General features: G+C 49.4%; 4 protein-coding genes across 17 annotated transcripts in view; 1 reads left to right on the top strand and 3 right to left on the bottom strand.

Moving 5' to 3' along the window:
• The window catches only part of HNRNPD (heterogeneous nuclear ribonucleoprotein D), an 8,566-nt gene extending 3,409 nt beyond the window's left edge, over nt 1–5,157 (bottom strand). For 3 of the 5 annotated variants that reach the window (XR_001554988.2, XM_015861589.2, XM_032444340.1), the window contains exons 1-5: nt 4,816–5,157; nt 3,455–3,607; nt 2,334–2,502; nt 1,452–1,613; nt 307–438 (exon numbers count right to left, since the gene is read on the bottom strand). Coding sequence is in view for 4 of the 5 variants with exons in the window: in XM_015861589.2 (XP_015717075.1) it covers nt 307–438; nt 1,452–1,613; nt 2,334–2,502; nt 3,455–3,607; nt 4,816–5,003 (804 nt within the window). In the remaining variant the exon portion in view is untranslated. Of the gene's footprint in view, nt 1–306; nt 439–1,451; nt 1,614–2,333; nt 2,503–3,454; nt 3,608–4,248; nt 4,284–4,815 lie in introns of those variants that run through there. The other 2 variants (XM_015861591.1, XM_015861590.2) reach the window with 2 other exon arrangements.
• A 591-nt stretch (nt 5,158–5,748) lies between these two features.
• Nucleotides 5,749–10,211, bottom strand: HNRNPDL (heterogeneous nuclear ribonucleoprotein D like). 5 transcript variants are annotated; one of them, XR_001554990.2, is made up of 9 exons: nt 10,021–10,211; nt 9,452–9,620; nt 9,172–9,333; nt 8,620–8,751; nt 8,399–8,513; nt 7,475–7,642; nt 7,192–7,289; nt 6,707–6,810; nt 5,749–6,023 (listed from the first exon to the last, which is right to left on the bottom strand). XR_001554990.2 is itself a non-coding variant. In XM_015861593.2 (8 exons), exons 1-7 carry the CDS (start codon nt 10,107–10,109, stop codon nt 7,219–7,221), a joined length of 906 nt encoding a protein of 301 aa, XP_015717079.1. In that variant the 5' UTR covers nt 10,110–10,211; the 3' UTR covers nt 5,749–6,810; nt 7,192–7,218. The 5 variants fall into 5 exon arrangements, 3 of the variants coding, with proteins under 3 accessions (XP_015717079.1, XP_015717078.1, XP_032300232.1); XR_001554989.2 differs by having other exon boundaries at nt 6,707–7,289; XM_015861593.2 differs by having other exon boundaries at nt 5,749–6,810.
• A 33-nt stretch (nt 10,212–10,244) lies between these two features.
• ENOPH1 (enolase-phosphatase 1) lies at nt 10,245–14,175 on the top strand. The gene is made up of 6 exons (XM_015861588.2): nt 10,245–10,389; nt 11,009–11,110; nt 11,186–11,388; nt 12,032–12,164; nt 12,361–12,484; nt 13,278–14,175. Exons 1-6 carry the CDS (start codon nt 10,306–10,308, stop codon nt 13,415–13,417), a joined length of 786 nt encoding a protein of 261 aa, XP_015717074.2. The 5' UTR covers nt 10,245–10,305; the 3' UTR covers nt 13,418–14,175.
• Nucleotides 14,176–14,723: 548 nt separating this feature from the next.
• Nucleotides 14,724–26,918, bottom strand: TMEM150C (transmembrane protein 150C). Of its 6 annotated transcripts, none has more exons than XM_015861595.2 (9): nt 26,788–26,918; nt 26,542–26,646; nt 22,838–22,922; nt 21,855–21,908; nt 21,703–21,735; nt 21,538–21,605; nt 20,160–20,287; nt 17,952–18,129; nt 14,724–16,946 (listed from the first exon to the last, which is right to left on the bottom strand). In XM_015861595.2, exons 3-9 carry the CDS (start codon nt 22,915–22,917, stop codon nt 16,738–16,740), a joined length of 750 nt encoding a protein of 249 aa, XP_015717081.1. In that variant the 5' UTR covers nt 22,918–22,922; nt 26,542–26,646; nt 26,788–26,918; the 3' UTR covers nt 14,724–16,737. The 6 variants fall into 6 exon arrangements, with proteins under 6 accessions (XP_015717081.1, XP_015717080.1, XP_015717084.1 ...); XM_015861594.2 differs by having other exon boundaries at nt 22,838–22,919; XM_015861598.2 differs by having other exon boundaries at nt 26,542–26,643; nt 26,788–26,889.
• Between the last annotated feature and the right edge of the window lie 129 nt (nt 26,919–27,047).

The raw sequence follows: 27,047 nt of genomic DNA, 5'->3' as shown, positions 1-27,047 counted from the left end.
AGCAGATGAGTAAAACAGCCCCCAGACCACAGAGCCAGAGAACCTGGGTGGGTCAGAACCAACAGCCCCCTCTCCACAAGGGGTGTGGAACTAAACCTCATGGGAGAAGACCCCCTCAGAAGCTCTTACTACTGTCACTGATTACTAGCACCTGTATAAAAGCTTCATAGATGGGCTCCAATGTGAGCTAAATACCACTTACAGGTATTTTCAGACTATTATGCAAAAACAGCCACATCATGTGATTCACTCTACTGTCAGTGTTTTGTTTATCTTGGAAATACAAAACCAAACCCAAACACCTACTTTACTAAGCCCAACGTTGTGGTATTTCTTCTCCATGATTTTCTTCACTGGCTCCTCTTCCTTGAAGGTAATGAAGCAAAATCCACGCCTCTTGTTGGTTTTGTTGTCCATGGGAAGCTCTATAGAGTCAACCTGGCAGAGAACAGTTCTGTTAACTTTCATTCTGCCACAGCAAATATTCCAAATGTTTCTAACAGCTCAGATTTGCTAACTTAAATTATTTATAGTTAGCAAGTTATTTCAACTAGAAGGTGACATGTCTTCACCATGGACAGTGTGTACATTACTGGATATAAATAAATATCACTATCAGAGGCAATAAAAAACATCACCAATAGAGATTATGCTCCCAACTGCGCCAGATACTGTTTTCACCCAACTCATCATTTGCCAACTCATTTTTTATTCACCCACCTCATCAGTAACGCTAGAGAACACAGTGCACAAAGAATATTTGGTAAGTGCAGTGTAAGCCAAGTTCTAACTTAGTTCGTTATGGGGTAAATATTGAAGCCTTTAGTAAATCAAAGTATTCAAACTTTGTATGAACAACATCTAACTTAGCAAAAGTTCATAGTTCTGTTTGCCCATTACATATGCTAAACAGAACTAACGTTAATTTTATTTCAACAAGTAATTTCAAGCACAAAGATCTCCTCACACATGGCATGTGAGAATTCAGCCTGAGCGAATAGTTGTCTATAGCACAAAGAAAGAGGGCAGGCATTTCATAACCAACAGCTGAGTTATCATGGCATTGTTTTAGAACTAGGAGAGAAGCTGCTGCCATCTAGTTACTCTAACCAAACTCAAACAGCAAGGCTTTCAAGCTCTGAAGAGCATCATGCCCAGCTAACACAAGCAGCAAGCTCCCAAACAGTGCCTCCCATACCAGGCCCTGCACAGCCAGCCAGGCATCCCACAGATCAGTTCTCAAGTCTCTGACATATCCCAGCTCCTCCTTCCACTAACCCAGTTTACATTACCAACCCATGAGTAAGGTTCTGAACAGCAAGTCACGTGGAGTTGCACTGGCTGTTAAGCTTGAAAGGAGGCTGCGTTTGGGGGCCTTTTTTACTTTAAATTGCTTACTTCTGAAGACAGAACAAGTTCTACAAATACAAGCAGTTTATTTCACCATGTACCTCACCAAAAGCTCCAAAGTACTCCCTTATTTTCTCTTCAGGTGTGTCTGGAGATAAGCCCCCAACAAAAATCTTTTTGACAGGTTCTTTTGTTTTCATGGCTTTAGCTCTTTTAGGATCAATGACCTTCCCATTCAGCTTGTGTTCTTTCTGGTCCATGACCTGTGGAAAATAAAAACAGGACCTGACTTGCAGTTCAAGATATATACCTCACTGTGGTTTTAAGCAAGGCTCGGTCTATTCCATACCTTTTGTTAATGCTATCACTTCAATTGCAATACTTTTATTCCAGTCATCATCTATTGTGCAAATCCAAACAGTTCTTTGATTTTGATCACTGACACAGACGGCTCTAACAAAGCCTTGCGAAACAAGGACATGGCATTTCTCAGAAAGCAACAAACAATCCCATCCTTCCCTCCTCAAAATGTATCATAAACAAGTGTTTTATCTGTGCTCTACCACTGAAGACCAACAAAGCTGACACTCTTTCAGGGTACCATGTCATGAACAGTTTAGAAAGGCTAAAGCAGCTATTTTTTGCTTGAAGAAAGCCCAAATGCATCAGAATCCATGACTCCACTCCAACCGTTCACCCTGCAGCTCCAGAACATGAAAACCCAATGCTCTTTTTAAGTTACTCCTTTCATAGCAGCAGGTAGCAGCTATTTTAATCCACAGTAGTTTTCAGCTGCACAAGCCCAGCAGGTTGCAGCATGTTCTCCTGCAAGTACCCAAAGGCATATTGAGGAAGCTCCGCTGCCCCCAGCTACTATAGCATGACTAAGAAGAAAACAATTCCATGAGCATCATTTTAAATACTTGAGTGCTATATCTTTACTGGCTACAATTGAACACACTGTTTAATTACTTGAATATTACCTTATCTACGCTCTCCGATTCCTTGAAGAGCACAAAGCCAAAGCCTCTCGATCGCCCAGTGATGGGATCCAGCTTCAGAGTGCAGTCTACGACTTCACCAAATTTAGAGAAATAGTCCTTCAGATCTTTCTTGGTAGTGTCCCAGCTGAGACCACCAATAAACATTTTCCTGTTGAGACAAGAACGTTAATGTGCTAAAACATTTCACTTTTGAGAAAGAAGAAACAGCAGAGCTTTATCAGTGAACACTCAACACACACATAGGAATGTCTGCACTTTTCAAGATGTCATTTAAATGATCCTGGCCAGATCAGATAGAGACTTGCACATGTTTAACAGTTACGCACAATCTGCTGCTGCACTACTTTATTATGCTATCCCAAGAAACTATAAGTAGCAATTAAAAGGTGTACCAGCACCACCTTGCACCCTCCAGCCACTGACTCGCAGGCTGAGTTCCATTCAGGCCACGGCAGGGTCATCCCCCCCCACAGCCATACATGAAACAGGCACAGGCAGGACAAGTACATGGAAGCATTGATAAACCTGCCTGGGCAACATGAGTAAACTGCAAACTGAATGGAGCTGGGTCCCCCCCCCCAGAAAGCTGTAAAAAAGCACTGGACCCACAAAGCCAACTTTTCCTCCCCCGGAGATGATGTAAAGTGCTGGCACAATCCAAAATGATCAGCAGAATAACGTTCCACAAGACCTGTGCTGCTGGGAAAACAGGTACAGCAGGTACCTTGAATCATAGCTTTTAATTACAAAAGCAAAATGGGAGCTTGGACTCAAATCATGGCCAACCTGTAACAGTCGTACAGCACACAAAGTTCAGGAACTGCTGCACACCTAAAAGGAGCATTTTATGACTTTCATCAATTGAAAATCAAGCCAATGAGCACAGGAACAAAATGTCTCTAGTCATCAGGCATGTGGCTCATATACCCATTCAGAGAGGATTCGTTTTGAGATGATCTCTTCTAATGCTGATTAAGTAGATTCTACGACGGGCTCAGAACTAAAAGGTACGATCCACTGAGACACACAAAACCAATTTCTTCAAAGCTTTGCCCATCTTCCCTGTACCAATGTATTCCACAATGATAAGCACAGCTTACAGGAGACCTGAGAAGCCACGTGAGTCGGTTTCCATCTCCTCCACTTTCTGTGTGCAAATATTCCTGCACTGATTGTGTCGCGCTTCCACTTGTCTGACTGTCCCAAATCCAAGCTGCTCATGTGAACTTGCTCCTTGTTGACCTGGCTGTGCTCTTATAAAATAAACAACAACATCACCCTGTGTCAAACCTCAGATGTAAGGGGGGGGGGGGAGGGGCAGCTACTCACAAGCTTCAGGTGTTTCTAAACTAAGTCTTTTAATATGTGAACAGAAGCACCAATCCTCTATACCTTTCCCATCCCTGTCTCCAAAACATACATGTCCTCCTATGCTGGTTTGGGGAGCAGTGTGGAAAAAAATACAGTCCACACTGGAAAAACAGCAGCTCCTACTAGTAGGGCTCAGTAATCCCACGGATTTATCAGTGTCTGTGCTTGGTTTTTGTTCTAAGCAGCAAAACATACGGCAGGCTGACACCGCAGCATCCTATTTCTGATACAAGGAGGGGGGAGGATACTGATTCTCTAGTAGTTCCTTCTGAACCTACACGTGCTTCATAACATACAAAGCACCTTTTTTTACAGCTACCAACGAGCTACAAAGCTCTGCTTTCTAGCACTGAGCTCATGACAGACCAAAAAGCTGAAATCGATGCACTTCTAAAGGGCTTTTCCAGCACGGGGCAAAACTGCCTATGCAAGCGTGGTAATGGAGCAGCAAACATCGGACAATCATTGCAAAACCAAGGCCAGATCAAAGCTACGATATCACGGGCACACAACCAGCACCTACGTGCAATGCCACCGGGCCATCAAAAGCAAGGAAAACACGGATGCTTCCCAAAGTACGATTTAGCCGGTTTAAGTCACATCAGCACATGCTTTTTTCCACAGTAAGTTGTGAGACGCGAGCAGGCACAGCCGTCAAGCTTCAGACGCAGCACACAACGGACCGATGCAGGCTGATAAGGAAGTTTCCCGGCCGTTGCCAACATAGGGATATCCCAGCTCTACACTCGGCAAACATTTAAACTTGAGGGTAGAAGAACAAGTTCCCCCTTTTTGGGGCTCTCTCTGATCCCAAACGCCGAGGGAACGCCGGATCACACCCACGTTCAGCACGGAGGGTGCGCTGCGTTTCCCCAGCGTCCGGAGCTGTCAGCACACACACTGCCTTGCCCCCAGCCCGACAGTGACAGGTCGCAATACTCGGATACCCCTCCTGCGGCCGAACAACCGGGAACCGCTACGAGGCAGCGCGGGCTGCGGGCGGTCAGTGACTCATAACAACGACGCAGGTCCCCGCGGCGCCATGTAAACAAACCGGGCCGCCCCGCGCCCAGAGAAGCCCCGCGCTCACCCCTCGTCCTCCTCGTTCTTGCTGGCGTCGATCTTGGCTCCCTCCGACTCACCCCCGCCGCCGCCTCCACCCGCCCCGTCGCCGTCTGCCGCCCCGCTCCCCGCCGGCCCCTCGGGCTGCGCCGGCTGTTCCGCAGGGCCCCCGGGGCCGGCCGCCGCCGAGTCCACGGCGAACTGCTGCTCCGACATGGCGCCACCGCCTCCAACCGGCCCCGCTGCCGCTTCCCCCGCCGGAGGCGCCGGCCCCGCTGGCGGCCCGAGCGCCCCGAGCCCTCCTGCTTCGCCCAGCCGCTTTATTTTAATGGCGCCGCCGCCGACACCACCTAAAATGGCGGACGGAAGGAGCGCGCGGGCGCGTCACGTGACGACGCCACCACCACAGCCGCACCGAGACGATGGCGGGAGCGGGAAGGCCGGGAAGGCCGATAGCGGGCTGATGATGGCGGGCTGATGATGGCGGGCTGATGATGGCGGGCTGCCCACACGGCTCCTTGGCGAGCGAGATCCCAGCTACCGCAAGCAGCACCTCCCAACATGCCTCAAAGCTGAGCGGAGGGCTCGGCCTGGTGATGGGGGAACGGCTCTCCTCTCTCAGGGCTATCAGTCAGAAGCTCGTGATGGCCGCAGCACAACAGCTCTGGAGCACTACAGCCTTCGCTATACACCAGAAACGCTGTAACATCTAAATTCCAACCTACATTCCAGACAGCAGGAAGAGTACCAAAAGCACCATACCCTATATGGGTACATGGCGCTGTGCTCCAAAGGGCCGCTTAACCCAGTCCATGGCAGCAGTTCATCCCCACAGCAGAGACAGAAGCACCTACACTCCTGCCCCACACCTCAGGTGTGGGCACCAATACGCCCACCTTTCTTCCTCATAAACCCATTTATACCACTTAGGCACAATTCAGGCCACAGCCGAGGTGAAAACTACATTCAACTTCAGGAAGCATTTATTAGAGAATCCTTTAACATGAAATTATACAAATAAACTTTGTATAAACACAATTCCACATTCGTAACATGAATGGCAAAAAAAAAAAAAAGTAAAAACCATAAAAGAAAACTAGTCGGCCGCTATATACAGTTGGACACAGTTGTGTCGTACACTAAAAGTCTTTTACAAAATAGTCATTTCCTCTCACGTAGACCACCCTCCACTGACGCCCGATGCTTTGCAAGGTGTCTTTGCTGCAGCATCTCTACCTAAAAACGAAGACAAAATACATGTCAGCTCTCTGCAAAATACTACAAGAATCGTTAAAAGGTCCATTTTCATGAACTGCTTTAAGTCTTCTATATATTCCTTTCGTCACTGTTAAAGATCATATGCATATTCCTTAAGGTAACACAAGAGGTTTTGTTACCCACTGATATAATTTGTCTTCCCAAGTACTGCCATTCGGGAAGCTGTTCCAGAACAACACACATCCCAGTTCAGATCATTATCGGGCTCTGGATCAGATTTTTCTCTGGAAACGCTGCCAAAAAAGGGGTTTCCCATTATTTGCACGACCATCATTCATACAGATAAACGAACAGATCAGGTTGGTGTACTTCCAACAGTTCACGTGCATATGATCTTTAATGTCTTTCCAGATTTAAAAGTTCGTTTTGGTTTGCAGATTTCACTATTAGCTATAAAAAGAAAAAAGCAAGCATTAAATCTTAAACAATGCACACTTAAAATGAGGTTCCACAATTGAAATACAACACTAAACAGAAGACCAAATGATTAAGCTGTAAAGGCATTTATGTACTTTAACTCCTGCAAAAAACCATTTAAGTTAAGACACTTAGTCTCCAAAAAGATTAAAAAAAAGAAGCCATAGTCTGAAGTTTTCCACTTTAATCTTTACGCTGGTACATGAAGTTGGAAGAGACCATACCACAGGACAGCGTTTTCTGGTGTATGCCTTGCGCTCTGCCTGCAACGTGCGACCCCAGAGATAGACGTGGTCAGGGTGACACACGGCCTGCAATGAAGTTCCCGCTGGCGGGTACAAACAAGGTATAATGTCAGAGTTAGAAGATAACATTCTTGTTTTCCTTAAGTTGTACCCATTTCAGTACTTTACCTGTTAATACTTCTAATAAGTTTAATTATTCCTCTAGATCACCTGGTACACAACGCAAAACAGAAAAACTCTTATGTTTTTCTGAAGTACTAAAGAAGATAAAGTCACGTTTTTACAAAGTTAAAGATCTATAGACACGGTAGGCAAAGCTGGTTTTAAAAAAAAAAGGTATTTTTAAGTTAACAAAAGTTTAATTAAAGAAAAGAAGTCACACTACGCAAGGTTTTACTCATTTGTCTATTGATCTTTAAATTAGATTAGCATACTCGGAGTGGACCTCGCGCTCATGTACACACCTGTTTCCTCAGGGACAAGGTACAGCTTTAGTATGGCTGGTAGTTGTTTTGGTGATTGCCGCCACCACGGGATGCCTTTCCATACGTGCTCTGTTGTCCTGTTGGAAAAAAAACACACCGAAAGCATTAAAATAAACAATCTACTCATCCTTCCTAAGTCTTCTCATGCAGAACATCATCCCATAAAGGCTACTCTTTTTCAATCCATGCCTTCAAGTAACACTGTTCTGCATCAGCTCTATGAGGCCTCTGTTTGAAGATGCACACAATCGGAATCACTCACCGCTGTAATCTGTGTATCCCGGTCCATATCCGTAATTGGGATAGTTGTACCCAGAGTAGTCATATCCTCCATAGCCACTGTAGCTTTGATCGCTGTAAGCACTATTGTAGTTCCCATAGCCTTGATCGTAATAGTTATTAAATCCTTGATTCCAGTTTTGTCCCTGACCTGAAACCAGGCACAGCATTTAATAACAGGTTCTGTGACTATCTCAGTCTCCATCTAGCTTATAATTTCCCTCTTCCAAAATTACTACTTGTAAGAGCCCTCCTATTTCCCATAGCAACCCACAAGAACTAATTTGCTAAAATAACTGATCAATCTCATTTGGCTATCAGAGGACTGAAGGATCCAATCACTCAAAACAATATCAGATGAAAGAAAATGCTAGTCCTGCTCATCAGCCATTTTGGAAAGACCAAAAGCATGCACAATATTAGTTCCTGGAGTTTTCCCAACTTCCATTATTAATTACATGAACAAAGTTGTAACACCAAATCAGTCCGATTGCATCATCTCAGTTGTGGCTGCTTGACTTTGTAAACCCTGACACACATTAACCTTTGACAACTGCTGGCCTCTTTGCAAGGCGTTGACAAGTGACCACCTCTTTAGCCAATGGTCCATGACTTCTCACCCACAAGCATACCAACATCCCCTCACACAAAGGACAACTAGCTGCACTAGACATTTTATTATGCTCTGAACTGCAGCCTACAAATATAATCTACATTTCAATTGTCACCTGAACACTTGAATGCAAGCAGACATTCTTTAACTTCCAAAATCTATCACAAGAACCAAAGTGAAATTTAATGTACTTCAGAAAGCAATCCTTTTGCAACTAGCTCTTAAGTCCCACGTGCAACCTGTAACAGCTTCAGCCACCTTCATTACACAAATTCCAACAACCAGAGCACTCACCTCGCCCACGTCCCCTTCCACCACCTCGTCCACCAGATGCATTGCTTTTTCCTCCTTTCTGCTGCTGCTGCTGTTGCCTGTACACCTCTTTGGGCTGCGCTACTTTGATCTCACACTGTCAAGACAAAAAGCCTTTAACTTGTGAAGAATTATAGGAACATTCTGTCAGCTGCCTTCACGGAAGCTGCCTATTCCGCATACTAGTGAGAAAGCATCACTACCTTGCCTGAACCAATCTGATGGTATCTGCTTTCTAGCAACTTCTTTACTGGCTCTTCATCTGTGTACGTGATAAAGCAGAAGCCCCTTCTTTCGTTCGTCTTTGTGTCCATGGGAAGCTCAATGTTTTCAATCTGTAATTAGAAGTACGTACTGATGATGCATGAAAATCAATACATAACCTGTGCCAACACCTTTCGATGCACACTGCATCGGCTGTATGTACAGCATATTCTATGTGGTGCCCAAAAAGTGGCACTGAGGGACATGGTCAGTGGGCATGGTGAGGATGGGCTGGGACTGGACTCTGTCATCTTAGAGATCTTATCTAACCATAACAGTGTTATGATTCTGTCAGCACATCCACTCACAGGATGCTGTGGCTTTTGGAACTTCTGATGCTAATACATGTCCCACTCCAGTAGTACAGAGCTGTTAACAAACAGCCTTTTAACAACACCTAGCTCCAGAGCAGCCCCATTCTGCTCTCTCCTCTTGTTTTAAGGTAACATTCCCTTGGAAAACGGGGTTTATCTTACGGGATCACACCTCACCTCTCCAAAAGCACCGAAGTACTCCTTGATCTGCTCTTCAGAGGTATCTGGGCTCAGCCCACCAACAAACACCTTCTTGGGTGGCTCTTTCCCCTTGAGGGCTTTCGCCCTCTTGGGATCGATCAGCTTTCCATCCAGCTTGTGTTCCTTCAGCTCCAGCACCTGGAAGGCACAGATTAAAGCCCTCTGAGTACTGAGGCAAGCGTGTGTGGTACAGAGCAACAGACCCGAGCCCCAAACACAGCCCTTATAACCCGTGAGACGAGGCCCATTCACGCACCTTCTCCACGCTGGCAGCATCCTTGAAAAGCACGAACCCAAACCCCCGCGACCTGCCGGTCACCGGGTCGGTTTTGATGGTGCAGTCCACCACCTCTCCGAATCGGGACAGGTACTCGGTCAGGTCCTTCTTGCTCGTGTCCCAGCTCAGGCCGCCGATGAACATTTTCCTGCCGGGCATTAACACGTGTGGGCGGGGCCGGCAGCGCACCAAGCCCCGCCCCCTTCACAGTCTCACAGTGTTGTGCGGGTTGGAAGGGACCTTAGAGATCATCGAGTCCAACACCCGGGATTCGAGCCTCTGTGTAGCAGAGCGGCACTTCTACCACTTGTGTCACAGGGGGATTCGAACCCCGGGCCACCAGTGTTGCCAGTGTTGCAACGCGGCGTCCTTAACCACTGCGCCACCGGAGGCGCACCGCGCTGACGCCGCCCCGCCCCTGTGTCAAGGCGCGGCACACAATGGCGGCCCCGCCCCGCCCCCTCTACGCCCCGCCCTGCCACGACCCCCCCTCCCCCACGCGGCCGCCACAGATGGGGGTGGGGGTGCGAGTCCACCCCTCGTCCTACCCGTCGTCCTGCTGGTTCTTGCTGGCGTTGATCTTGGAACCTTCGGCGAACTCCTCCGCGCCGCCGCTCATCTCGGTGGCGTCCTCCATGGCGGGGCGGCTAAAGAACGGAGAGCGACTGAGAACCGCGCGGGGGAGAAAATGGCGGCCGAAGAGATCCGGGCACCGCCTGCGCCGCCCTTATATAGCGGAGGCGGCAGCCAATCAGCGGCGCCGTGGGGATGCTGCAGCGCCCCCTTGCGGCGGTGTTGGCGGTGGCGCCCCCGCGCTGTGTGCTGCCGGCGCCATGGGCGTGCTGCCCGTACCGCACGGGGTGCGCGCCATCCTGCTGGACGTGGAGGGCACCACCACCCCCATCGCATTCGTGCAGGTGTGCGGGGCCGGGAGGGGGGGCGGACTGGGAATTAGGGGTGAATGGGGGGTCGGTTCGGGGATTGAGCGATGCGGGTGGTTTTCGTATTCGGTTCGTAGCGATTCCGTGGGCTCCCGGATTGAGCGTGGGTTGTAGGGACGTTGTTGGGCTCGAGGGGTTCTCGTGGTCTCGTGGGGTTGGGTGGTTGTAGGTGTATTGGGATGGCTTCCTAGAGGGGTTGTTTTGGTGCGTTTGGATGGTTTGAAGTGTTTTTAGTAGGTTTGAGACACGACCATGGTGGCTTTGATCGATGGGGCTGAGTGATCGTGATGGTCCTAAGTGAGGACAGTGGGTTTCAGGGTGGTTTGAGGGATTTCAGAGGGTTCCAGCCACTCAGGTGGGCTTTGGTGGCTCTTAATGATTAGGGCAGTTTGTAGTGATTTGGATGGGTTGAGGGGTTTTGGTGGTGTTTTCTTAAGGGACCATATGGTGGCCCTATTAATTTCAGTGGCCACAGTGCTGGTGCCGCCCTGCTTGCTCCCATATCATCACCAGCACTCAGATGGAGGGTTTTAAGCCCTTCCAGCATTTCTCCTGCTGTCTGAGCTGCCATATTAACGGCTGCGTGTGCCGCCAGGAGACCCTGTTCCCCTACATCAGAGACAACGTGGAGCAGTATCTGCGTGCGCACTGGGAGGAGGAGGAGTGCCAGCGGGACGTGGGGCTCCTGAGGCAGCAGGTGAGGGCACCGCGTCACATCGGGTCACACTGAGGCTCCTTGTCCCTCCGTGCCCTTCACTCTCCCCATCCCCAGGCCCAGGAGGACTCGGGGCTGGACGGAGCAGTGCCGATCCCATTGGAGAGCGGCAGCGGGGACGAGGAGCTGGAGCGCGTCATCCGGGCAGTGGTGGACAACGTGCACTGGCAGATGGCTCTGGACAGGAAGACCACGGCGCTGAAGCAGCTGCAGGGACACATGTGGAGAGCGGCCTACGCCACAGGGCTGGTGAAGGGAGAGTGAGTAATGGCGAAGGAGCAGGCACGAGGTGCCCTGTTGACTTGCGGAATCAAGCTCCATAACCACAAACCCGGTATCCAGCAGAGTTCAGGCTCTGAACTCATGTACAGACATAGGTAGGGTCAGTGCCTCCATAGAGAAGTCAAGAAGGACAGCCTTCTCATCTGCTGCCTTATAAGCAGGGAGAATTACCTTACAGTGACCCAGTAGCTGTGGATTTAGCACTGCTGCTTGGCGGCATGCAAAGAGTGAGCCTTGCAGGCGCTGTACAGCAGCCTCAGAATATTTTTGGCTGACTCCACATACACGTAAATCACTATAAAATGAATGAATTATTTTTCTTTTGCTAAACAGATAATGTAACAAAGCACTGAGCATGTGATTGAGAAACTGGAGATAAAGGGGCCAGCTGGTTGCAAGAAGGCTGCAGAACTCAATCCCACACTTCCGTATCTGCCTGTTGGGAGCCCTAAGTCTATTTGGGGCAGCACCTTCAGGTCTTAGCCCAGTGGCCACATGGTGCCAGGGGAAAGGCATGGGTTAAAACTGAACTCCTCCAGTACCACTCCCCATCACATCCCTCTGGAAGCATCTTCCAGTGCCTCTGTTCCTGCCCTTACCTGCTGCCCTGTTTTGCTGCAGAATCTTTGAGGACGTGGTTCCAGCCATCCGGAAGTGGAGGGAAGCTGGGATGAAGGTCTACATCTACTCCTCAGGGAGTGTTGAAGCTCAGAAGCTACTGTTTGGATACTCTACAGAAGGTGATATCCTAGAGGTAGATAACCTTACCATCTTCCTTATGGCTACTCCACCTACAGAACAGAGCTGTCCTGTGGCTGTTCTTGCTGTGACGTTTTGTCAGTAGAGTCTCAAATGGGAAAGCAGGGTAGTGGGGTAGCCTTGCTGATCAGCAGAGTTTAACTCTTTGCTTCTCATATGGTGTTCAGCCCTTGCTTTTCTCTGTCTTTCAGCTCTTTGATGGCCACTTTGACACCAAAATAGGTCCCAAGGTAGAAAGCGAGAGCTACCGAAGGATTGCTGCAAGTATAGGATGTGACACCAACAACATTCTCTTCCTGACTGACGTCCCTCGAGGTAAGTGACGTGCAGCTCTGCTGCTTCACAGCACTTGGCACAACTACCCAGGGATGCTGCAGCCATCCTTGCTTCTAGGGCTGCCACTTACCATGCTCCTCCTTGAAGCATTCAGGCTTACACAGGGCAGTGGGATATCTGTGTGTAACACTGTGCAGTGAGGGAAAATAGGCCAAGCAGAAAACCTGTCCTTGCCCCAGGAAACAAAGAGAGAGCGTTAAAGCAGAGCGGAGCATTTGCTGAAGCAGTTGGTGTGCCCCATTTGCAAATGGGGTCAGGAGTTTTTGTGGCCTGTGCTCAGCTTCCCCTGGGAACAGCAGTGCCTGCTTGTGCTTGATATGGTTGGTCAGTGGTTGGTTCTGCTGCACAGCAGCAGGAATACATTGATCCTGGTCTTCAAGGCCTAACCCCTAGGAAGCCAGATTGGAGAAGCTTCTTACTGCCCTTCCTGGGAACATCTTCTGACAGAAATGGGCTGATACCTTGGTCTGAGCCAGCTTAGTCTGAAGATTTAGCCCCCCCCTCCTCCTCCTGGTGGGAGCTTGCAGTCACCACCTTGTCCCTCCAGAGCCTACCCCAGGGCCTCTTATTGTGCTTGGGGTGAGAAGGAAGCTAGTGAGGACTGACTGCAGGCTTGTGGGGGTGCTGGGCTGGCTAACTTCAGCCAGTGCCACTTGCAGACACTGCTCCGTCAGTCTTAACCTTTTGAAGTACATTTTAAGGGGCTGTTCGAGCCTTAAGGGCCCTCCCGTGGTGAAATCACAAAGCACATCTCCACTCCTATTTGTTTCAGAAGCCAACGCAGCCGAGGAAGCGGACACTCACGTGGCTGTAGTCATCAGACCTGGCAACGCAGGACTGACAGATGATGAGAAATCATACTACAGCCTCATCTCATCTTTCACTGAACTTTTCCTGCCTTCCTCCACTTAAGGAAAGTGGTGCACGCACAGGATGCTGTACTTCGGCTGAGTTGTCCTTGTGTAACTTCAAGTAATTTTGTCCATAACCAGAAACTAAAACCAAACCCACATCATATATTGGACCCACAACTAATGCAGGTATGGATGGAGAGTATGCTATGGGGTTCCCAATGCGGTACATTAGGGCTGCCACAGACAGCCAGTCCTTGCTGCAGACAAGCTGTATATACTGGGAATGACTTAAATCTTGGCTATACCTATAGTAGGTCCTAGGTACAAAACAGTGTGACTTGTGTGCAAAAGTTGCTTAGAGTGACACTGTCAGCCCACCAGAATGAACAAGAGCATACAGCAAGAATTAAATTCTTTACAAAATCAATTCTAAACCCACCTTGTGCTGCTGCCAGGGGGTCTATGGGATCCAACAGGATGACACCACAGCCAGTTTGGCTCCATTTCTGCCCAAGCTGCCAGAGCTCCTCAGTAGCCAGCTGCTGCTGGTCAGGTGGTGAGCAGACCTAACCAAACATTTTACTGCATTGATTGAGAGTTAAACCAGAGATCTTTAAACCAGAGATCTTTTCACCCACCTTACCTTAATTGTGCCAATTTATAGCACTGGTCACGGAGCTTTTCCTTGTATAGTTAATAAAACCACAGCTTTGCTTACACTGTGTTCACTGTATTCCAGTATTTAGCTTTGCTGCCTGTCACCAGTGATCCCAGCACCTAGAGGACAAATCTATTTAAAAATACAAACAAAAAAACCCACTCTCTTTATCTCTGCTTTTGCCCTCCCTGGCCCCTTCTTTAGGACAGATAAGCACGTCTTGCTGAGGAGGCAAGTCTGTCTCATGATTTGAGGAGGGACTTGTTGAAAGCCATAGCAGTGTCAGTCTGACACTCTGTTGCTGGCACTCAGCTCAAGAGTATCACCCACTACTTACTAATGGTTGTGCAGCTGTGCTTGAACTTGCCCTCATTGCTCTGGAGCACATCCACAGCTCTCCCTGTTGAGGTAGCTGTGTAGAGAACAAGCACCTGGAGAGGGAAACACATCATACCAGCACCGCCCTTCTAAAACTTGATGGCAGCTGCCAGGCAGTTAATATGAATGCTTTTCCAGGCTGTGTAGAGCATGATCCACATCTGAGAAAGAGCCTGCTAATCAGCACCGCTATAGTCTGTACCTGCATGGCTGAATGATCCCCAGCTTCATTAAGTGTTAATTTGCATTGCGACAGTGTAAATATCTTCTGTTCTGCCTTTGCCCTCATAAAGCTGTGCATGGGATAGGGGACAAAAATAAAACTCGCTTTCTCCATAAAAGCACTTTATTTAGTGGTCATGTGTATAGTGGTTGTCGTTTAGTTGTATTGAAATGTGCTGTTAGAAATACTGTAAGAAATGTACAGAGTTCTTACCAAAAACCTGAAGTTGAGTTTGGATTGCATTTAGGAAAAGGAAAAACAAGTCACAATCGTCATCCTTTTTCTTTGTTAGAATTGTAACAAAGTATAAAACAATAAACCAAAAAGTAGTGATTGTTTTAAAAAAAACAAAATGAGAGGACTATTTACAGTAAAACAGCCTTAAAGCAAAACACTGCTCTGTGCTCCCTATGCATCCACCGTGTGCCCATGTCATGGGTCCCCCTGCATCCTGTCCCCCACCACTCAATGCAGGACTGCTGGTGGAGCTGTGGATGACCTGGTGTGCCCCAACCTGCAGCCAAAACACCTCCCTTCCCAAAAGCAAGTTCTGAGCCATGAAAGAGCGTGTAAAGGGCATAAGCTTTAGCAGAAGGTTCTCTTGACCATTTCTCCTTCCTGGAGAGGCCTCTGCCCTTTGCAAAGCAGCAAATGCTCTTGTGCCCTTTTCCTTCCTGTCAGAAATACTACAGCGTGGTAGGAGTTCCCCTCAAAACACCTCTTGCCACCATTTTCATTTCTGCTTCTTTTCCCACAGGGGTGATGAGATGCCCCATGTCCGCACAGGCAGAAGAAGCAAACCTAAGCTGAGCCTGCTTAGGAAAATGGGAAATGAGTCCCATCCATCCCATACCTGACTGATCCAGCAGCCTTCCCAAACTCTGTGTTTTCAGAGACGGGCTTTAACCACACAGACTCTGTCTGCAGGAAATGTTTCTCCTTGTTGTTATTTCTACTTCAAGCCCCTCTGTGAGCACACAGCAAAGTGACTCCTGCTTTTGGTGACTTAGGCCAAGGCCCCCAGCCTTCACACCCATTAGAAGCCCATTCAGGAAAACTGGCCAAGAGAAAAAACTGGATCACAGGCAGGGAAAAAAATGCATCTGAAGTTTGACTTCTAAGTGCATAAGGAGCAAAAAACAAAAAAAAAAAACAACTAAAAAACCCTACACACTGTAAAGCCCAGCTACAATGATTCTGTTTTCTTTGTAGATAAGTCCAGTGTCCCTAACACAACGTTTACCTCTTCTGTGAACAACAACAACAAAAGGGTTTTAAAATACTACAGATGATGTGTAGTGGAAGCACTAAACACTTAAAAAGAGCAGCCTCTTCTGGGTCATCTTTAGAGCACGCAGGCATTCACTTATTAATTCAGCACCTGGCTTCCATCAGCCCCCATTGCAGCCCACGAAATGCCAAGCCCTGCGTAGTGCTCACCAGTGCCACCTCCTCTGGTGTAGGCACAGTCCTCTGTGCTGCCAGGCAGAATCAGCCAAGTCTTGCATGATTTCTCCCAAATCCAGCTTTGCCATCAGCTGCTTTCCAGGCTAGAAGCAAGGCCCACCTGCTCTTAAATGCTGGTCAGTTTGGGTCTTCCAATGTCCATTTTTAAGTCCAGAAAAAAAACAGCCATTCCTTCTCACTCTACCAAGTTACTCCTATCAGCAGCAAAGAAAACAATGCAAAAAAGATATGAAAAGTGCAGCCTAGCAACTCAGGAACCAGCAACGTCTGAAGACTATGCCCAGACATGTCTGTTTCCTTCATCTCCTCCCTTACAGGACAGGCAGAGCAGTGCCTACCTCAGAGGGGCACTGTGCGGATCTGCTGCCAACCATCCTGAACAGCAGGTGTGAGATGGAGCTGCTGAGAAAGAGTCTTTGACAGCACAAACTGAACAACTTGTGCCACCCGGCTCTGCTGTCCAGAAGGATCCAGTCCTCTTCCTGCAGGCAGCTATTTTTGTTCGGCCCATAATGAGGCAACCGCCCTCAGAGCCCTTTGGCAATACGACGATGATTGCACGTGGAAAACAAACTCATCAAACAAAGTGTAAATGAGGTCACGTCTAACCATAGGACTGCACCTGCCCCCCTCCCCCTGGCCAAAGGACAGGCTACACCTGATCCGTCTGGTACTCGGAGGCTTCCGACAAGCTTTCAGAAAAGCTCAGAAAGTTTTCCTGGTACTCAGAACAAACTATCTCAAATCTGTAGTGTCTGAACTCCACAGCAAACGTGCCAAAGTAGCACAGGAAACACATCACCAGGCCCCACTGGATCCTGGCTGCATACATATGGATGCCTTGCGCCATCAGGATGAAATCTGGAAGAGGAAGGTCAAGGAAAACATTCTGAGAATGCCTGTGGGAACAGAACACCAGCCAAGAGGGGAAAAAGCCAATAGGGCAGGCAATAAAGTATTGGCAATCAGAGTCAGCAGGATGATGATCAACCCAGCTAGCCATCATAGAGTGAGTGTGGTGCCAGAGGTGGAAGGGACATCAAGTATCAAACAAGATGGGAACTGCCTATTGAATGCAACAGCTGTTTTATGCTAGTCAGGGCTTCTGGTCCCAATTCCCACTGGTAAACATTTACAGACGTTAAGACAGAAGTGTGGAGAAGTCTTACTTAAATATCAAACCGTCCACTGACAGAGCCAGCAAGCTGTGTGGGCTCCCACTATACACTCCTACCTTCTCTGCACACCTCCTCTAGCCTTATTGCTCTCCTGCCTCAGAATTTCCTCTGCACTCCAGAAGCACACAATCATACAACCTCACAGGTAAAACAAACAGTTGTCTCAAGAATGGGCTGTTACCCAAAAATCACTTATTATTAGCTTATTCCCAGCCATTTCTTCCTGCCCTGTAACTTACCCGAGCACTAACACAGACACACCTAAGCAGTGACTGAATCAAGCCCAAATAACCCCCTACCAGTGAGCACAAAAGGGCTGAGCGGAGTTGACAGGTACATGGTGAACATGAAGCCCCACATGCACCTGGTTGAGGTGACTGCAAACTCCACAACCAAAACCCCATTTGTAAAACATGTAGTCTTACCAGAAGTCAACACAGCCAGCAGCTTCTCTCCTCAATGCCACAGCCAGTGTCAGAGCAGATGACTGGGCTGTAGAACCCTGGAGCGCGTATACAATCTTTAGATACCTGATTACTACCAGACACAGATTTGTGCCTTGCCAACAATCTGAGCAGTGCTCCTAGATGCTCTGAGCTCCAAGGATGGCTGTAAGAGCCCACCTTTCCTGCTGCAGAGTCAGCTACTGACAATACCTGATGTGCCCCAGAGCACAACAAAAGGATACAGAGCACCACGCAGAGAGTGATGCTGGCCGATAAGGCAACTCGTGGGATCCCAGCTTTCCGTCCCTCATTCTTCAGGTTGATCTTGAGGGTGAGAGCAGACTGGATCCAGCATGCCAAGGTTCCAAAGCCAAAGGTCAGCAATGTGCCCACATTGTGTATCTCCTCATCATTAGAAAGCTAGGAAGAAACAACATGGTGATTGCCTGGACACCACGGGAGTCATCCACAAGCAAGAACCACTGGGGTGTGAGATAGAGATGCTGTATCATTTCTTCTGGTGGAGGTGTGAGGTCTGATAACCAAGATAAGCTGACAGCTGTCACAGCCAAGCAGATCCTCTGTCCAAAACCAAACACAGTGGAAAATACAGCCTCCTGAGGACTGCCTCCCTGACAAGGCCCACCGATGCAAAGCTCATGAAGAAATACTACTTTAGCTTGACACAATGGTCAGAGCAGGAAAGGACAACCTGCCAGGCGCTTGTTCAGCTCCCTGCAATGACAGCAAACTGCAGCATCTGGCTGCACAGAGCAGTGCCATCCACATAGCAGGCTGCCAGAGCCCCAGCTCCTCCAATGAGCTACCAAAGATGCTTCTGTTTTGGCAAGATTCTCCCACCAACTGCTGACTGCTTGTTCCCTCTTCCACCTCTCTCAAGCACTGGTGTCTAAGGCAACATGAACTCAACCCCACTGGAGTGCAAGTGCTTTTCTGACTCCTGGCTGCCATTTCTCATACGGCTCAGTGACTGTGTGGTGCTGCAAAGGAACAGGACAGACACATTCTGCAAGCAAGAGTTTGCAAAGAGATCCCTCCGGGATGCAAATACATTCAGAAAGCCCACTAAGGGCAAGGCTTAGGCTTAACATTTTCCCTCTTCCCTCTGAGGCTCTTCTAAATAACCAACCACCAGTGCATAATTCCTCCTTGCAGCCCTGATTCCTGTCCCACGATTTAACTGATACCCAAACAACGCACAATGTGCTAAATAAGAGTGGTCACTCTGCTTCTGCTGACCCCTCCCTGGATTTTTTTTAGGGTTGTTGTTTTCATGGGGTTTGGATTTTTGTTTGTTTGCTGGTTGGCTTTTGTTTGAAAAGAACAAGGTTCAAATTACGGTAGAAGCAAAAAACAAGATAGAGCTTGTTTTCCCAAGGCAGCCTGCACTGCATGGGACTTACATCCTTCACGGTGACTCTAGAACACCCAATCTGTAATTTTCTAGCAATGTGATTTAATGCCATATTCAGCTCAGACGTTAGGCAGGGAAAAGCATGGGCTGCAGTCTCATTACCACATGCTTTCACGGCTTGGCGCAAGATCTAAGCAAGGATACAGCCAGCTAACAAGGAGTGGATTATTAGTCCAAATGTATAACCATGAAAGATTCACAGCATCTACTTTACAAGAACAAGCATTTGCTCTGAGAGGGAGAAAAAAAAAGGAAGACGTCCAAACTGCTTCCTAGCAGTTGAAAAGCCTTTCTCCATTCCTGGAAGCTGAGGCCCTTTACTTGCACCCCAGAAAGAGACAGAACAGGGAGAGCAATGGGATAGGGAAACCAAAGCAGCCCACTTGCTCTCACGGCTTGATTTTCACTGCAGACCTGACAGACACAGAGCTGTGATCACAGTCAGCGCACAGCCCCACAGAGTAAAGCTGCTGAGCTGACAGCTTGACTGCTTGTCAAGCAGTTGCAGAACAGATGGAGAATTGCAGGGACCTCATGCAGGCACCCATCACACTGGGGAGAGCGGCAGCATTTCTCTGCTGTATCCCTCTCGTGGGAGTCAGAGGACAAGCAGGAGGTAGGTTTAACCAACAAACATTTTAAGCGAAGGACACTAAAATGTCTGTTAAATGCATATGGGCAGCTGTGCATCTGCTAACACAGATGCAGATATAAACTTCCAGCTCAGTCCATTTACCCAGGCCCATCTGCACCAAGCCCCAGGGCTTGTGAGATTCAGGAGGCTCCTTTACTGGCCCTCAGCAGGTCAAGCATGCAAAAAACACATGAACAATTACCACAGTCCTTCATCTCTGCGTGTTCTGGAGCCACAATAAGCAGCAGGCAGAGGTGGCAGGGTAGGTATGAGGAGGGCTGGGTCACAACCAGACACGTGTAGTTCCAAGCCCTGGACTGACCTGCTTAGAAAGCAGGAGCCTTATGACATACACAGCAGCAGGAGCCTGGCATGCAGTACCTGGAAATTGCCGAGTAAGGTCATCCCAAAGGAGGCCAGGCACAACGCCACCAGCCCGCTGACGTTCAGCCAAGGGTTCAGCACCTTTGGCTTCAGCTGAATGAAGCGCAGGACAGCAACGACAAGTGCTGAGGAAGAAAGAGAGAGCATGAAGTAGGTCACTAGGTAAAACGTGCTGCAGAAGTTCCCTGGCTGGGCTCACAGCTGTTTTCCATCCTCCGCTAACTGTAGGGAGAGTCACTCCCTGATTAATGGGGCTCACCTGTGCTTTTCCCACTGTTATTTCTACAGCACGAGATCCTTACAAAAGAGAGACATCGCTCCCTGTGACCTTTTCTTAAAGCCACAAGAGTAACAAAGGGGAATTAAAAAGTCACCTTCCTGCTTTGCATACAAAACAGTGCCATTTTGATTTTCCAGAAACGCTAGCGTTTCTGGCTTTAGTGGTTTCTGCCAGTTCTTCTCCAGCAGCAAAGGCTTTGACACAACTGAAGTCAACAGAGGCACCCCAATGCAGCAGAGGAATCCAATCTACTGTGGCCAGCCTGGCCTCATCCATAAAGCAGAGACAACATAAAAACAAATCTGCAGCCTGGAGATTCCCTGGTTTCACTTCTTCTCATAATAGGGAGAAGCAGCGATGAAAGCAGACAGGAGAGCTGGGCTTCAAAAACCCCCTGCCCTCCTTCACAGCACCTGCCCCATGCTCAGGTGACTCTGTCCTCATGTCTACCCAGATCACAGCACCAAGACCATCTTTGCCCTTCCATACAGCCCACAAGCTGGAAGCAGAGTTGTTTATAATAATTGAGACCCTGGCTTGATAAGCAAAGTCTGACATTCAAACAGGGCCACACATGAAAACAAACTTTAAGGATGCCAACACTCCCTCCAGAAGTGATACTTGAAAACAAGGAAGTTCAAGTCAGGGTTCACAATGACATTCATCTCACTGGATTTTGCATCACTAAGCTGTATTTTCATTAGGGCAGGTTGAGACTGTCAGGGGATCTTACTTGTACACACACTGCTATGGATTCATCTCAAAGCTCAACTCAACCCTATTTCTCAGATTCGGAAAGGAAATACGTTGTACACTGATAGCAGCAGTAGAAAGAGCCAAACTGGCAGCACCCACCATGCAATGAAGAACAATCACACTGCTTCAAGACTAATGAAGCTCAAACGCATCCAGCCTCATTCTATCTTTCTACAAATGAAGCCAAAACAATCCTGGCTTAATCAGCAGCAATCACAGCTTAAAGGATTCCGCATCAGCGGATCAAAGAATGATACGTGTTGGATATGACTTATGTTTCAATGACTTCTTACAATAAATTACGAGAGAGAAAGAAACAATTCTCCTTGTGGTTCCTACCTAGAAACGCTGCCATGTTCATGACTTGGCTAAACACGCAGCTCGCAGGAGGAGCATCACCTGCAATGCTTGGAAAACAAAGTGTACCGTTGTAACTCCAGGATGGCAAAGATGTGTGAACAACAGGCATTCATCAGAACAGTAGGAGGAAAAGCAATCACTCACCTTATGTAAGGTGGCCTTTTGGAACCAGGTTTCCTACAAGACAGAGGTGCACAGAAATTAAGATTCAAGAACTTCTTCCCCACTTTGTTTTTATCACTTAGTTATTGTAACAAAAGAACAAATCGAAAGCAAAGCCCACAGCCCCCTCTTACCTCTCTGGTACATTTAGTGCAATAATTTTGTTATCTTCCACTGCTATAAAGTACCTGTCAAGGAAAAAAAAAAAAAAGAAAAGAAAGACTCAAATGGCCTCAAAACTCATTCTGGCTTCTATTCCAAATATCACTCAACCTGCTAAGCACTAAAGCCCACCGACATGAGGTCAAGCAAAATCAAATCCTAAGGGGAGCAGCCAGTGCTTAACCAGGCAGCTCTGTTTCCCAGCCCATTGCCTGCCTTTCTGTTACATCTACTGTACATGGCCAGCTGGAGAAGCAGATCACTGAAGTGGACTAAAAATAATCACCCAGGGAAACATTTCCATTCTGAATCTGAATCACTTGATTCACCTGGTTCACTCTGCTTCCTCCACAAAAGCTGTTTTAGCAGCAATAGGCTCAGACAAACAGCTCAAGCTATTCCCGCTGCTGAAAAACATCCCCAGATCCATGGCCAAAGTCACATCTTAGGATACAGCACTTCTCGGGCTGAGCAGAGGTGCTGACTGCACACTTCTCACTCCCAAATTCATGCTGCAGTTTCTGCCTGCATGCCTGGGGAGAGCCCGCTCAGGGAATCGCACACCTTGTGCATCTTTTGTTATAAAGGGCTGCTGAGAAAGCAAGGCATCAGCATTAAGCTGCCAGCAGGCTGGCTGTATGGGGCTGCATGCTCCGCGTTTGGGCTCTTCATCCCAAAGCAGAGCCTGAGCACTTCTCCAAGAGCTCTGCTGAGTCATTTACCGAAAAGGTGAAGTTTCTGCATCTTGGCATCCTGGCTTTTTAGGCAGTTTCCAGTAATGGGTGGCACGAGGAAGACAAGGTCAGAAACTTGGCCTGGGGAGCACAGAAACTCAGGGAAATGCACAGGCTCCTCCATGGACCAAACCTTGGCTCTCTCAAGTGCCACTCCAGCCCCACACAAACTCAAGCGTCCCCCACAGACTCGCCTTCCTGAAGTGCAGCGGGTAACTTACACTATCCATAATCCAGCTGACGTAAATAGGGTAAACACAAGGGGCAAAAACATCCACACGCTGCATTTCTTCCCGTCCATACCTGCTAGAAACAAAGAGTAAAGTAGAAAGTAAAAGTAAAAAGAGGGCACAGGCAATCAAATCCCCTGCCTCTCCCCCTGTGCTGGAAGCAGCAGGAGCATCCCCACAGCAGGTGCCATGCCAAGACCAACCTCACAACAGGCAGCCCAGTAGGCACTGCCAGACTTACCACTACAGCTGGTGTGAGGGGCTAAGCTGCCACACTGCGCAGGAACAGAGAGCCTGCAACAGGGAGGCTCCTTTCAGACACACCTATGGAACAGAGGTAGCTCTCAAAGCATCCTCCTGAAGCAGTCTGTGCAAGGTCATTCCAGCAGACCCACAGCCCTCACTCCTTGCTCCTTCCCAGAGGCACGTGGCAGCACAGCCTCCCTCCTGTGATCATTACCCATTCCACACACATCGTATCAGCACAGTCCGCAGAGCAAAGGGAAACGGATGCACGTGTTCTCTCCTCACCCCCACAAAGCACACGACCAGCTCCCATCCTGACTACAGCAATCAGCTAAAAATGGTGTTTGGATGCTCCCAAAGGGGAGCCAAGCTCAAGTGCTGTCAGAATGGGGCGTGACAAACAGGACGAGCTCAGGATGCTGTGCAATGCTGCATGGGCCTTAAGGATGCTGTGCACATCCTCTCCTGAGGAAGTATTTGTCCTACAGGCAAGATCCCACTGGACAAGGCTGCGAGATGCCGGAGCCATCCCTGCAATACCTGCAATTCAGAAGTGCCATGATGCTGCCATGCTCCAAGCACAGAACACCTTGTACACCCCGTGAGCCCTCTGACAGTGGATCAAACACCTCCTCATGCTCTGTTGTCCTGCGCAAACATTCCTTCAGGCACCAGCACAGCCAAGAGATGCAAACAGAAAGTGAACAACGGGAGGTTCTCTGCTCCAGTGCCCACTTTGCTTTCCCTAGGGCAGCAGCCCTACATCAGCTGTGCCTCCTTCCAGCTCCCTCCACATTGCCAGAGGGGCACATCACAGCACCATTTGATGTGAGGCCAGAGAACTCGTCTCACCCTGAGCAAAGCCATGCTTGCATAAAACCATAAGGCTCAAGCGAGACTGAATCACAAACCGTAAAAGAAGGATAAGCTAGCAAATAAGATCTCTTCCCTGGCCTGAGAGCAGAGGAAACTGCACGCAGAGAGCACAAAGCCATGCAAGCATTAAATACTTCAGTGCAGCGAGCAGTCAGTTCCAGCATGGAGATGGATCTTCAGCATGGTGCAGCAGAACAGAAGAAATTGTTGCTGTGGGTGGAGCACATTTCCCCACCCATCTCATCTCTATTCCTCTCCCTGCACAAAGGACTCTGGTTCCCCACGGCCCCTGCTGCTCCAGCTGCAGCTGTTCTATGAGCAGTGCCCTCGCCTTTTTCTCCTGCAACCCATAAATATGCAGTGGCATCCCATAGCTGCAGCTCAGCTCCTTGTTCCCATCCCACTGGAAGGGAGCAAGCAGGTAGATGTCACCTCCCATTATAGCCCATGTTTTCCTCTGGGAGGTAACTGCTGCAAGCGCAGCTCCCCTGCTTTCTACTGGACTAAGCCAAGGCAGCACAATTCTTGCAGCTCATAGATAGCAGCTCTCGTTGCTTACCCTTCCCCCTCAGGAAGGTACAAAGAATGCACGGACACGACTAAAGCAGATACTGGAAATAACGCTTGTCTTCATTACCGGCTTACCACAGCTCCTCTGCATTCCAGCACACCTCTCTGCCAAGAAATCACAGCCTTCCCAACCTACTTATGTTGTCTGATGTGAGGAAAGGTAGGTGGCACAGAGCCCGTCTCCCAAGGCAGAGTCAAGGGCAGCACATGGGGATGGGAGCAGCAGTCCATGGCTGGGAAGGACGTCACAGCAGTTCCTTACGTAGGCACTGTGCTGAGGTAGGACTGCACGTACCCCCGCTGCCCCTTCAAGGTAGGGCATGGAGGCAATGGCTGGACCAGACACCTTCTAGTGTTGCTCAATGGCACATCATACGCATGCTTGAGGATACTCAACCATCTCTGTGTGGACTGAGGATAGTTTAAAATTAAGATTCTCTTGGGCACATCACATGTGCACCCCGCTGCATTGGCTGGGTGCAGAACTAAACCAAGTGGCACCTCACCTCTTTCCAAAGGTTAGCACGTGCCAGCCCTGCACTGCTGTTCAACTGAGACCATTCTCAGTCTTTGCAGTAACCTGCTCAGGTCTTGGGTTCATGCCTTCAAGCCACCAGCACCTCCATCAGCAGCCAGGGATGAGAGAACAAGGAATGCGGTCAGCATCCTCCCCTGAGCCAAAATAAAACGTTAAGTGGGAAAAATAACCTAAATTCTCCCTGGGAAATGTAGAAACCATTTCCTCGAGAGTTAATTGCTCCGTGGGGATGATGCTGAGCCAACCTTCCCCTCTGCAGTTCTGCTCTGTGTCACTGCCATCACCAGTGGTGCCAAGTCTGAGTAGCCAACTCCAGCTGATGGCACCAGCCACCTCAGCAGGCCCGTGCTTTCCCAAATGAACGCACCAAGTTTGAGAGGCAGCTGGGTATTGCACACACCTGTTTGGTCTTCTCCTTTTTATTTGTAAGGCTTGCAGCAAAGGGAGAGCTTTAGGTGACCGATGGACCCACGGTGACGCAGGCTCCCAGGGCCACATCCAGCCTGGGGATCTTAGGGATTTCCCTCAGCATAGGCTTTGTCTGCTGTCTCTTTCCCAGCTCTCGTGCCTAAACCTGCTCACACCATCAGCCATTTGCTTTGTTCTTGCTGTCACTGCCCCATGGTACTCCCCAAAGCAATTAAGCTCCTCTTCCATAACAGCGGGCAGCTCACCAAACCTACCCTGCCACGAGTTCATTTAATGTAAGCATCTTAATTTCATCTGCCAAGAACGTCATAGGCTCCTTCTGGAGTTGATTTTGCCAAGAGATGTGAATGCAACGGAGGACAACGCTGCCACAGTAATGGAACTGCAAATGTTTCTCTAGATGAGAGCATGCAGAAGCATCTCAAGGGCCCATTCACAAGCCGTGAGATATGCCAGAGCAGCATTCCTTCAACAGGCATTTCACAACACCCGGCCACTGAGTCATTTCGGAGAATAGCCACCGAGCCAAGAGCGAAAGGAAACTGCTCCAACCCCACGGCGAGGCACAAAGAATGGATGGTAGGTGGCAGCCAAGAGGAGCGGCACAAACCGAGGTTGTACTCTGCCGAGGCTCTGATGCCTTTAATAGAGGTCCCGCTATGGCTTCCCGCTGCAGCCCCTTGACGCCCGGTCAGTGCCGCTGGAGGGACACATGACGCAACACGGCACCCACAAGCAGCAATGCCAACGCAACAAAGCACAGCCCTGCTGGGTTTATCTCAAGGTCCCGAGCGCGCAGTGCCTGCGATAAGACACGCCAGGAATCGCTCGATACAGATCAAACAGCGGCACCGCGTGAAGCCGGCACCCAGCAGCGGGGCGGGATGCTGCAGCACACAAACGCCGTGCTCCTAAGCGAGGAACGCCAAAAGCTCCGGCCGCCTGCGGGCTGCACGTGGGGGCAGCCGGGGGGTGCTCCGGCAACCCTGCCAACAACCACCCGCCCCGCCTCGCACCTCGGCCGCACGGTACTCACGGGCCACGCGGGGAACGGCCGCGCTACAGCCGGAGGAGACGCCTGGGAGCGGTGCTGGGCCGGGCCCGCCTCTCTGGCATCGGGGTGTCGCGTCGCAGCGGGCTGCTGGAAGGACACAAACGCGTGCAGCTGGCCGGGCCGGGAGGCTGCAATGCCGGCTCGGTTCTACCACAGCTCGGCTGTGCCACAGCACGGCCCCGAGCCGCAGCGAGTGCCGCCCGCGGGCGCCGGGCGGGCGGTTCTTACCTGAGGGCGGCGGCTCCTCGTCCACCTCCGCTCCCGGCGGCGACGTAGGCAGTGGCCGGGGGGGCTGAAGGGGGAAAGGAGGCGGGAGGAGGAGCCGGGATGTCGCCGTCCCGGTCCCCGCCCCAGCCAGGCGGGGCTCTGGCGGCAGCACGGCCCCCTGCGGGGAGGTGTTGAGCGGTTACCTTTGGCTTTAGCGGCCAATACGTGTAAATACTCAGAAGTACCGCTTTCCTCCTCCTGGTGCCTTGCAGCACGCGGGT

The sequence above is a fragment of the Coturnix japonica genome, chromosome 4 (genome assembly GCF_001577835.2).
Source record: "Coturnix japonica isolate 7356 chromosome 4, Coturnix japonica 2.1, whole genome shotgun sequence".
Lineage (NCBI taxonomy): Eukaryota > Metazoa > Chordata > Aves > Galliformes > Phasianidae > Coturnix > Coturnix japonica.
This window is presented reverse-complemented; position numbering and strand designations above follow the sequence as displayed.

What these genes read in the sequence shown, in the direction of transcription:
- ENOPH1 (XM_015861588.2), top strand. Translation starts at nt 10,306, where the DNA reads ATGGGCGTGCTGCCCGTACCGCACGGGGTGCGCGCCATCCTGCTGGAC. An exon ending in CCCCCATCGCATTCGTGCAG is followed by an intron (nt 10,390 to 11,008) that starts GTGTGCGGGGCC and finishes GTGTGCCGCCAG; the next exon opens with GAGACCCTGTTCCCCTACAT. An exon ending in CCTGACTGACGTCCCTCGAG is followed by an intron (nt 12,485 to 13,277) that starts GTAAGTGACGTG and finishes TATTTGTTTCAG; the next exon opens with AAGCCAACGCAGCCGAGGAA.
- HNRNPDL (XM_032444341.1), bottom strand. Translation starts at nt 10,109, where the DNA reads ATGGAGGACGCCACCGAGATGAGCGGCGGCGCGGAGGAGTTCGCCGAA. An exon ending in ATGCTGCCAGCGTGGAGAAG is followed by an intron (nt 9,334 to 9,451) that starts GTGCGTGAATGG and finishes TGTGCCTTCCAG; the next exon opens with GTGCTGGAGCTGAAGGAACA. An exon ending in ATCAGATTGGTTCAGGCAAG is followed by an intron (nt 8,514 to 8,619) that starts GTAGTGATGCTT and finishes TTGTCTTGACAG; the next exon opens with TGTGAGATCAAAGTAGCGCA.
- TMEM150C (XM_015861595.2), bottom strand. Translation starts at nt 22,917, where the DNA reads ATGGACGGGAAGAAATGCAGCGTGTGGATGTTTTTGCCCCTTGTGTTT. An exon ending in GCACTAAATGTACCAGAGAG is followed by an intron (nt 21,736 to 21,854) that starts GTAAGAGGGGGC and finishes TCTGTCTTGTAG; the next exon opens with GAAACCTGGTTCCAAAAGGC. An exon ending in CCTTACTCGGCAATTTCCAG is followed by an intron (nt 18,130 to 20,159) that starts GTACTGCATGCC and finishes GTTTCTTCCTAG; the next exon opens with CTTTCTAATGATGAGGAGAT.